This window comes from Etheostoma cragini, chromosome 9, assembly GCF_013103735.1.
Source record: "Etheostoma cragini isolate CJK2018 chromosome 9, CSU_Ecrag_1.0, whole genome shotgun sequence".
In the NCBI taxonomy this organism is placed as follows: Eukaryota; Metazoa; Chordata; class Actinopteri; order Perciformes; family Percidae; genus Etheostoma; species Etheostoma cragini.
In genome coordinates this window covers 25,122,498-25,133,384 of record NC_048415.1, presented here as the reverse complement: position 1 = coordinate 25,133,384, position 10,887 = coordinate 25,122,498, and the positions used below count along the sequence as shown (strand labels likewise).

The 10,887-nt window shown below is 41.0% G+C and overlaps 2 protein-coding genes across 4 annotated transcripts in view; one reads left to right on the top strand and one right to left on the bottom strand.

The window, feature by feature from the left end:
* The window catches only part of LOC117950164 (Fc receptor-like protein 6), a 7,850-nt gene extending 3,237 nt beyond the window's left edge, over positions 1–4,613 (bottom strand). For both annotated transcript variants that reach the window (XM_034880943.1, XM_034880945.1), the window contains exons 1-4: positions 4,390–4,613; positions 2,429–2,756; positions 1,276–1,314; positions 845–1,153 (exon numbers count right to left, since the gene is read on the bottom strand). In XM_034880943.1, coding sequence (XP_034736834.1) covers positions 845–1,153; positions 1,276–1,314; positions 2,429–2,459 — 379 coding nt within the window. In that variant the 5' untranslated portion in view covers positions 2,460–2,756; positions 4,390–4,613. The remainder of the gene's footprint in view (positions 1–844; positions 1,154–1,275; positions 1,315–2,428; positions 2,757–4,389) is intronic.
* Positions 4,614–4,714: 101 nt separating this feature from the next.
* LOC117950138 (capping protein, Arp2/3 and myosin-I linker protein 3-like) overlaps positions 4,715–10,887 on the top strand; it is a 37,767-nt gene continuing 31,594 nt past the window's right edge. For both annotated transcript variants that reach the window (XM_034880886.1, XM_034880885.1), the window contains exons 1-2: positions 4,715–4,919; positions 9,015–9,109. In XM_034880886.1, coding sequence (XP_034736777.1) covers positions 4,862–4,919; positions 9,015–9,109 — 153 coding nt within the window. In that variant the 5' untranslated portion in view covers positions 4,715–4,861. The remainder of the gene's footprint in view (positions 4,920–9,014; positions 9,110–10,887) is intronic.

Here is a 10,887-nt window from a genome sequence, read left to right as displayed (position 1 = left end):
TCTACATGCCTAAATGCACTGAGTTGCCGCCATGTGATTGGCTGCTTAGAAATTAAGTGTTAACGAGCAGTTGGACAGCTGTGCCTAATAAAGTGGCCGGTGAGTGTATATGTAGTATATTATCGCCATACCTGTCTAATTGCAGCAACATGCAAAAATAAGATAAAAAGCACTCGGGTACACTGAGTCAGAGATTGTACAGTGTGCTTGACTTATTTCATTGCAGAGGATGTAATGCCCTTTCACCTTGAACGCAACTTAATTTTATTACACACCATTCTTTTGTTGTTATTTATCTGCTTTAAAATAAGGCAAAAATAAGATTCTTTTTGCAATTTTTAGTCATGCGAGGCCAGGTCAATCCATCGGTCCACCACTTTGGTCCAGACTGAGATATTCCAACAACTAACGGATGCATTGCCTGTAAAGTTACTACAGACCATCATGGTCCCCAGAGGATCATGTTTATATCCACAATGTTCCACTTCCACCAGATTTCAGCCGGATGTCCGTTACCTTCCTCTTTCTTTGTGTTGGTTAATGTGGCTCGGGAAAGGGAAGTTTGGGGTGCCCTGTCGGAGCTGCTGCCCCCGCAAAAGGACACCAGGTAAGCGGACAAAGATGGATGGATGGATGGATGGATGGATGGTTTCCTGAGGAATATGGATAACTGCTCCTCAGATCTCTGCAGGGTAAATCCAGGCAGCTAGCTAGTTTTCTGTTGCATGACTAAAACAACTTTTGAACGTACACATGTATGTGCACCCTTTCCATTCCTGTGTATTGTTGTGTGCATGCGGGAGAAACCTGAGGCCTCGGTGCAGAGGTTGCAGCTGCTGCTCACCTGACACACTGAGTGTGGCCGGCTGGCTGAAGAGAATTACAGAGCTGCGGTTGTTCTCCCACCGCTCGGCTTGGCACCGGTAGCTGCCCGCGTCCTCTCTCGTTACCGTGGTGATGGAGTAGCTGTCACCTGAGATTAGGTGCCTGGGACTGGAGGTCGAGGCAAGAGCGCTGCTGGGTTTGTGCTTTAACCACTGGTAGCTCCACGCAAAACTGGTGTTTGACTCCACGGAGCACTGCAGCAACACACACTCACCGAGGTAGATGTTTGACCCCGGAGGCCACACAGACACAGTGGCCTTTAGAGTCTCTGCAGGAAAATGGAAACTCCATTATGTTTAGTTTTTTTTCGTTTACATGCTTGTGCCAAATATGCTGTTAGTAAGAGTGACAGGTGCACGCTCTGTCTTTGTACAATGTCTTCGCCAGTACCTTTAGATGTAGCAACTTGGAGAACAAATTCAGCTACACCTGAAACACAGAAAATATTCCACACACCAGTTGTGAAAATAAAACAAAGCACATTAACTAAGTAGCCTACAATACTTGAGGTATTGAGTCTTTTCTTTTCAGACCAATTTCTACTTCCACTCCACTTCAGAGAAAAATATTGCACTTTCTAATCCACTACATTTATCTGACAGCTTTAGCTACTTTACAAATAAATATAGCACAGCCTTGAAGTGAGTCCGCACACACACACACACACACACACACACACACACACACACACACACACACACACACACACACACACACACACACACACACACACACACACACACACACACACACACACACTTGTTTTCAATACATTTACAATTATATTGTTATTGTCTTTGTGCATGACTCTGTGTGTGTGTATGTGTCATGGGAAGAGTTGGCAACACCAACTGTAATGTGATTTAATGCAATTTTATTCAAACAGGGACAATTCACAATTAAACAATAACCCTGCATAACAACACGGAGATGCCTCCTACCAGGCTGTAGCACACGCACGCACACACACACACACACACACACACAATCTGACAGAGAGGACAGCTTCTTCTTCCTTAATTACTGGAATAATTACTGGACTGTTTAGACAGTTTTCATCCCCATGGGAACAGAAGGAATGTACACACATTTGCTGTATTTTCCTGTTAGACACACATGCTATACCACAGTAGTGTAACATGGTACTATTACTACAGTCATTCAGTTTTGAACACAACTCATGGCTGTCAAAGATGGCATAGCCAACACAACGAATTTGCAGCCCTGTCTATATCATTTGCATTAGCTCAATTCAGATTCTGGCGGGTGCACATCATTTTAAATTAGCACTGCCTGAAACTCCCAGCTGCAGGCTAAGAGCCCAGTCAAATTTATAACACTGCATACCCAACGGATATACTGATATCTGCATCAAATAAGAGTACAGCGTTGGCTCTAAGTCAGCACTGCACTGACGCTTCCACATGTTTGATCCACCAGTAGGATACTTTCTTTAATGGAAAGAGATATTTATTCTAAGTCTTTCCAGTAGATGCCATTCACTGAGTTAAAAAGAGGCAAGTGTGTGTCAGTCTGTACTCACCCAGCAGTGAGGAGATAAGGATGGTGTTCATTCTGTCAAATGTCCAAAATGATGGGTAGCTCCTCTGTGATTTATTTATAAAAACAAAATAAAATGAAATGACAATGATTACGATTTTATGATTTCCACCGCATAAAATAAAAGAATTTAGAAGTCCATTGTTAGTTGTTTTTTTTATTTTTGAAGCTAGAAGACAGAAAATAGTTGTCTCTCTTAGGAGCAGATTTGACTGACTATCACAGCACAACAACCATAGACACAGATGGTCATCTTGGTGGAGACATTTCCTTCCCCTCACAGGCAGTTATCAGGCGGAGCCATCAGACAGCTGAATCCAGGCAGGGACAGACAAAAAGGCAGAGATCCTTAACCACAATACGACCACTTTACTATAGATTCAGTTGCACTGTAAAATCTCTCCCATGTCTTCGTAATCACCAGCATCATTTATTGCACACTGTATGTAACTTTCAAAACTTGCTGCAGATGTTACAGTACATTTTCCACTATTTCTGAATTACTTTAGTCCCACACTATGCTGCGGTTGGCAATGCTAAAATGAATTTCAGCTTTTCACAATAGTATTTGTTCATATCTTCTTATTGAGTTTGTTGGTTGCTTTTTAGTTAGCCCTTGTTTGCTTTATTTATATCCTACTTTGCTTTTCAGTACTTGTTGACGTTGATACTTAACGCTTTTGAGAGCATTTTCATTTTACTCCGTTTAATCCAATCAGTTCCAATCAGATAAAGTTTTTGTAAATTAAATGAGGGGGAATAATAACCCCCCCAGTCAATTAGTTTCTTTGTCTTTTGAGCTACGCTAGCAACATGTACTGTATATGAACAGTCTGCCCACCACTTTGGTTTAGAATAACCAACACTGTTGGATGGATTTTCATTAAATGTTATACAGACATTCATGGTTCCCACAGGATGACTCATAATGACCGGTGATTGTCTGAATTTTCTTCCGGCGCTACCACATTAGTACAAACGTTTGTGCAGTTATGGTTCCTATTCAGATGATCCATCCTATTACTTTTTTTGGATTTCCTGGTGATGAGGACCAAGGTTACATATTGTGGTTTTGAGTCAGTCTCAACCATAGACTGTATACGTTCTATGGTCTCAACAAAATATTGTACACATTCATGCACCCCATTTAAAAAAAAGGTTTCATCTAATTTAGGGCCATCCTCAGGTCAACATTAAAACGTTTTCAATTCTTTGTTTTGAGTCCTAAGTGTTTTGACTGTCATATGTAGCTGTAACGTTACTATGTATTAGTGTATTTAGCAAATGTTTAGCATGCTAACATACTAAACCAAAGACTGCTGTTTACCATGCTCTACGTGGTGAACATTACACTTGCTTATTATACATGCTAATTTAGTCTTACTAAGTTTGCATTTTCCTAATGAGCAAGCCGCATGGTTGTATGTTAGCATGCTGAATTTTGCATTTAGCTTAAAGCAAAAGTGCAGCCTCATAGCTGCAAGCATGTAGACGTTAGTGTTTTACTTACTTTTTTATGAACAATACAAGCCCCAAGAGAAAGGGAAAATTGCTTATTGTAATTTTAAGCAAGTAAGTTTGGGGTTTCGCTGCTCCTTGAACTTTTTGTTGCCCAACCAGTGTCTAATTCTTTGTTTTGTGACCAAAGTGTTTTGAATGTCAGCCGTAACGTTCCTATGTTTTAGCTCTTTTTAGCAAATGTTTATCATGCTAACATGCTAAGCCAAAGACTGCTGGCTACCATGGTCTACGTGGTCAACATTACACCTGCTTAAATACATGCTAATTTTTTGAAAAAAGGGAAGACTAAATTAGCACGTTAGCGTTTTCATAATGAGCGAGCCGAATGGTAAGTATGTTAGCATGCTGAATTTAGCATTGAACTCAAAGCAAAAGTACAGCCTCATATTTGCTAGCATGTAGACGTTATAGTGATTTACTTACTTTTTTATGAACAAAACAAGCCCCAAGAGAAAGCGAAAATTGCTCATTGTAATCATAATTAAATATTTTTAAATATACTGTAGTAAAACACCATTAGTCTAGTTTGACTTTACGCTGCTCTTTGAACTTTTTGAAGCCAAACCACAGTGCCTTTCCCCATGAATTTCTAACTTGTGTGCACTCTATGCTTTCCCAGGTAACTACAGCTGCCTCATTATCCCCCCCTGATACCCGCCTTCTCCTCATCATCAATCCCTCCACCTATCCACCACTCCCTCCGCCTCCCGTCGCTCCTACAGCCAGCCCAACATCCACAGGGTTTCTTCCAGTAAGCGCGTTGGGCAGTCGGATACTCTGCTGGAATGCTTGGGAGAGAGACCATCCCTTTTGTCCATTTGCGAGAGAGAGAGAGAGTCAGTGGGGAGGAGGTGAAGGAGAGGAGGAGGGGTGGCGATAGGAGAGAGAAACAGACATGGCTTCTAAAGAGATCCCTGCCTCTGGTTTCCTAAGTGTGAGCAAGGATATCACAGGTGGGTAAAGACAGCCGCGCCGTTATTTTGCTCCGCGTTAGCCTATGTCTCGTTTCGGGTTATAACCGCTGTCAACCGCGGTCAACCCCGGCGTGCATGCATTCAGACTCGGGATGCTTTTCCTCCGCGCGTTTGGCGGAGGCTGCGACCGAACAGACGCATTAGATAATGGTCATGAGCTACACCTTTAGTCCTGGAGCTTTCCGGGCTACCTTTTTTCTCCTCAGTGCATGTAAATCAGTTAATGTGCAGATGAATTATGTACAGTGCAGAGAAATATACCTTGTGATAAATCTGTCTTTCGGGGAGAATCAGGTTAATACAACCTCAGGCTTAGGCCAGAGAGGAAAAGGGGCGTAGTGGAAATAATAGTGTGTGTACTTGTGGGTCTGAGAACGTTTTGCTCGGCACGTTTTTACCAACAAACCTGTTTCAGAGTGTGGTTTCCTCTCTAAACCTGAACCCTTGAGTATTTCATATATGCTTTTTACTGCTAGAGAGCTATAGTGATTGCCGCTTGCGCGTGCGAAAGTGAAAAGAGAGGGACTAATAAAGGCAGATGTTCACTGGATCTTGCCAACAAAATGCATAAGCTAACCCGCGACAGAATGCACAAATATTTATTCTTTTTTTTCCATAAACAGCAACAGCTTACATCAAAGTCACAGCAAAGCCATGAAGTGAGTCCGTGCACAAGCGCACGCACACACGCGCACACGCACACACACACACACACACACACACACACACACACACACACACACACACACACGAGCTCAGGGTAGCTGCTGCGTTAATTACTCCTAATGGCTCTATTAGACGCACTGTGATGATTAAACCAGTGGAATCCCTGCCTCCTCATTCAGTCACCTGTCGGGCACCTGCACCGCCTCCTCCTGCCTTGCCTTGCCTGCACTGACTGACTGACAGGAGGAGCACCCAGGGGCACCGGGGCCCTCATGGCCTGTAGGCTTGCGGAAGGTCACCTGAATGAGACTTCATCTATCCCTTGAATGACTAAGATTATTAAGTGTTTAATCAGTGTTTCATTAGTCTTGCATTGCCTGACCTTCCTCCACAGCGTTGCAAACGAGGGTCTGGCTAGTCCACACTGCATTCATGGATGGGAGAAAAATGTGCTCTGGTTTATTGGCATTTCTTTAAACCAATCACTGTTGTTGTATGCTGTGCTAAGCGCCGGACAGAGCAACGGTGCCGCTGCAAATTAGCCTCGGGAAGGAACTTGTTTTGGTGGAAAAAGTGTACGTTCCAAAGAAAATCCCAGAAGTGGAACGTTGTGGATATAGAATATTAAGTGCATTTATAAAGTGAAATAAAACCCTGAGAAGGTCTAGTGGGGCAGTAAAGATAGCAGTTTAAAAAACTCTTTACCCGCTGTGGTATTTTGTGATTGCATTCACAGCTGGAAGATGCCCACAGGTGACTGACATCTGGCCAAATTGAGGGACATCAGGCGGAATGTCCAGCAGCACCTGTGATTCAGACTAGTGTTTCATATGTCATGTCAGACATGTTTCGTTTTTAGAAAAGCATGTCTGTATTATTTTTTGTTTTGGATGCCCTATCTTTCTTTTAACATACAAACACTTAGATTCTGCTGCGAGTAGACATTAGAAAAGTAGAGAAAGACGTATTTTTATCCAGTAATGAAATAAAGGTAGCAAAATTTGAAGTGTTATTAGCTAAATGTAGCCTACCTAAAGTGTCAAAAAAATACAGTTCTTTAACAGTCAGTCTCACCATATTGTTTTAGTGGATTATGATTAGTTTATTCTATAATATATATCAGTTTTACTAAGTAATCATTTTCATTAAAGCAACTATTGCTGGCAGATGTTGTGAAGTAAAAAGTACAACAATATGTGCACTTGAAGATATGAATAAGCGCACCTGCATGGAGAGAAAAACTTGCTTGGCTATCCAGAGTGACTGCATCAACTCGGCTGACAAATCCCAGCGTCCCTGCTTTAGTATTGATTTGCTCATAAAGCCGTCAGTGGAGATGGTGTGCAGCCACAGTAATGGAGAGGCTGAATCATGTAATTCCTGCCAGCGCCTGGCTGTTCCGGTGATAGTGTGTTGGTTCTGTGTGTTCCCACCCCTCTATGGGATGGCAGTAGCTCAGTCAGTAGGGAGTTGGATTGGGAACCGGAGAGTCACTGGTTCATCCCCCTCACTCTGACATCTCTCCATAAAGATGCTGAGCATGTGTGAAATTCAGTCTTGTGTGTAGTAAATTGTAATTTTCCTTTGCAGGAATAACAAAGTATACATTATTATTATGCTATACAAGTCAGGGGTCAAAGCATTGACATTGATGCTGTTTGACAGGAACGGTTCCCAGTGAATCATAAGCCTCTTTTTTGTGTATTTTTCCGTCTTTATTTGATAGGACAGCTAGGTGAGAAATGGGGGAAAGACATGCAGGAAATTGTCACAGGTTGGATTTAAAAATCAGAAAACAGCATTTATGCCATGTTACGATATCCACAATCTAAGATGATGATGATGATTTAGTCTCATATTTCAATATCAATATAATATATTGCCCAGCCTTAGAGTGTGTCACATCGGATGTTAAAACAACGGTATGGAAAAAGGCATGGTTCAGGAACCATATTCACAGTATCTATACCAGTATCCGTATTGAAAATATTTAAACAATACCCAGCCCCTATCAGGTAACATACAGACTCAGAGTTCATTGGATTATTGTTTCATCTCGGTAAATGCCACGACAGGTCTGTTCAAATGACAAGCCTGACATATCCCTCAGTTATGAGATGAAGACATGAACAAGGCCTGTCCACCCAAAGGTCGGGGTGATTTAATGCAAGTCTGAAGGAGGGCTGGGCGATATGGAGAAAATCAAATATCACAATATTTTTGACCAAAAACCTCAAAACGCGTTATTCCATTGACAAGACCAAAGTGATCTGTGTGTTTGTCGTTGGGAACCGAGCTATCATCGCAGCACGTCCAGTCTGAAATACCACTTGACCACCACTCCCCCCCCCCCCTTGTTGAAGTATTTTTTTCACCCTTTTATTGATGGGCAGTATTACACTGTATGAGAGGTTATTTGCTCCAAGTGAGAATGTCACTGTGAAATTGATCACTACACTAAGCTATATGCTGGGGGGAGGGGGGGTGTGTCTCAAACACTACAGTAGGCTATATGCCGGGGGGAGGGGGGGGTCTCAGACACTACAGTAGGCTATATGCCGGGGGGGGGGCCTTGAACACTACAGTAGGCTATATACCAATGTTGTTTTCAATAAAAAAACATTTGCAAAAAGCGAGCCAATCCACTTTTCCAAGTTGATAAGTGCATTAAAATGAGAAAAAACAATGGGACAAAAAGGCATCAAGAGACATTTAGAATAGATAAAAATGTGCGATTAATTAAGAGTATGACAAATATGGCATTAATGCGATTAATCGCGATTACATATTAAATATCGTACTACTACTATATTGAACTATGTGTACTATCAACTATGTGAACATGCGCTATGTTCCAAAGTGTATTTTAAATGTGGTTTTGTTATACAGTACCTGGAGGGCAATTATGATCACATATGAAAATCTTGCAGAGACAGCAGATAGATCATCTACAGTCAACATATCCCTTTTTATTTTTGTCAAACTGATGTTATTGTCGTATGGTAATGCAGTCTAGGCTTTTCAAAACAGCCTGAAGTCACTGCACATGCAACATTAATGTGACTTACAGAGAAATAAATGCAGACATAATTTGCACTGTGATATATTACCGTCTGAAGTTCTCTGTCTCTTGTGGGTTGATTTTTACATTGTGTGGAAATGACTGAAACCCGTGGCAACCTGAAATATAGGACAACACAAACTAAACCGGAAAGACTACAGCATGATTTAAAAAATTGCTCAGCAATAATGCAGATCCTTTGAGCTTTTGATTTTATTGAATCCTTTGAAACATGCACTAATGCAGTTTTGGTCCTTTAACAAGACTGGAACAGAGAGAAGGAGTAGTCCAGTGTGTGTGTATTTTTCTAACCTCACATGTGTATGTGTTGTCTTTGTCATCCGCAGAAAGCATCAGGAAGATTTTTGATAAGTCGTCAATCAAGTTTGTTTATGGAATTAAGCTTGACACCAAAAATGGCAAAACAGAAGACAGAATACTGGTAAGTTGCTGCTTTGAGTCTGCTCTTTTGATCTGGGCCTCTGTGTTACACTAACACTAGGTTGCTGATGTTGAAGAACTTCTTAATCCTGCAACATAAGCAGCCGGATGCGTGCATCATGTACGTACAGTATCTTAGTTAACTCCTACTACAGTGTTTGTGGGTCTAGAAGCTCTCTGGGATTTAACAGTGACAATGAACGTCATTTACCTACTGCATTTCAACCCTCTTCTGTGGCTGCTGCTGGTGGCTTGGCAGGATGAATATTGGATACACCGTATCTGTGGGAGCGGCTGTGGATTCCTCTGTGGAGGCAGTGGGGGGGCTGAGCAGCTCGCAGCCTTTGATTCTGGGGTGCTTTCATCAGAAAATATGGGACAGAGATGTGAAATCTCTATTTGAGCGAGTGAAGCTCAGCCAGCTATCTGGCTCCAATCTGAGACAATCAGCTCTTTCATAATGGACCAGAACTTAGACTGGACCCTGGAAGGAAGCCTGAATTTACAGAAGGCAGTAGACTTACAGTACATACTGCATGCATTCTAGGAGTGTCTGTTGATGTTTTATGTTGCATCTGTGACACTGTTTTTGTGTGTTTTTGATGTGCCTTGGTAAATTGCATTTTATTGCTGACATGACATCTGGTCAATTAATGGCTCTAATAACATCTGGCCAAAGTAGTACAGCTGAAACTTAGCCGGCTGGCTAACACTGGCACATTTAATGTAATGTTAATGAATGTGTGCTGTGCTTGTAAATAAATTAATATGTGCATGAAAGCAAACACACACGGGTAACATACAGTAAATGCAGTCCAGAGCAGCTTTTATTGATCGAGTGCATCAACTAAACCACATGTCTGTATCCAGTAAGCAAGATCGTATACGATTCCCAACTGAAGTTGAATCCGTGTAGTTTTTACATGACCAAATATACGTTTTTTTCAGAGCTGATACGATACAGATTATTAGAAGTTAATAAAACCCTAACCGATATTTGGAACCGATATGCATTCACAGTGAAAATGGAAATCTTTAAGTCAAAATTAATATTTTTGGAATGTTACAAACTCCAACACAAAACTTTTTTAAATGCTTTAAGCATACTGTATATACATACAGTATTTACAGATTATAGATCCTGATGCATCAATATTTTTATGTACATTTCCATGCGTGATTTAAAAGAATATACATATGAATCAGAGTTTGTTTGATTTTGACATATGCAGCATTTGTCACACACAAGTTTGAATGAAATGTTTTGTCTGAGGTTTTTATTGTGTAGTCATTCCATGCTGAAGCCTTAAACAAGCTGAGTCACCTTCTGCCCCATAGATCTTCCATGTCACTAGCTGAGTCATGTTTAATGGTGGAGAACATGAAACATGAGGTGGTCAGATGTAATGTGATAAAGTAGATCAACAGCCTATATGTGTTTTCCTAATAATCTTATTAGATCATGTGTATATACTGTATACAAAAAAAAAAAATATATATATATATTTGTTTTCCTTTTGACCATTTGTGTGTGTTTTTTCTGCACTCTTGCCTAAGTTGTCCATTATCCCGTCCTTTTTCAGTCAATGTGTTTTCTGACTTGTACATGTCTGGAGACAGTAACTTTTAAATAAAAGTCAATACATTTAAACAATCATTTTAATAATCGATTACTAACTTATCATAATCGAGCATCGAATCGTTTTAGAGAGAATCGCGAGGCATCTAAGAATGGATTTTTTTAGGCCTGGGGGAAAAAATCAATTCAAAAATCAATCA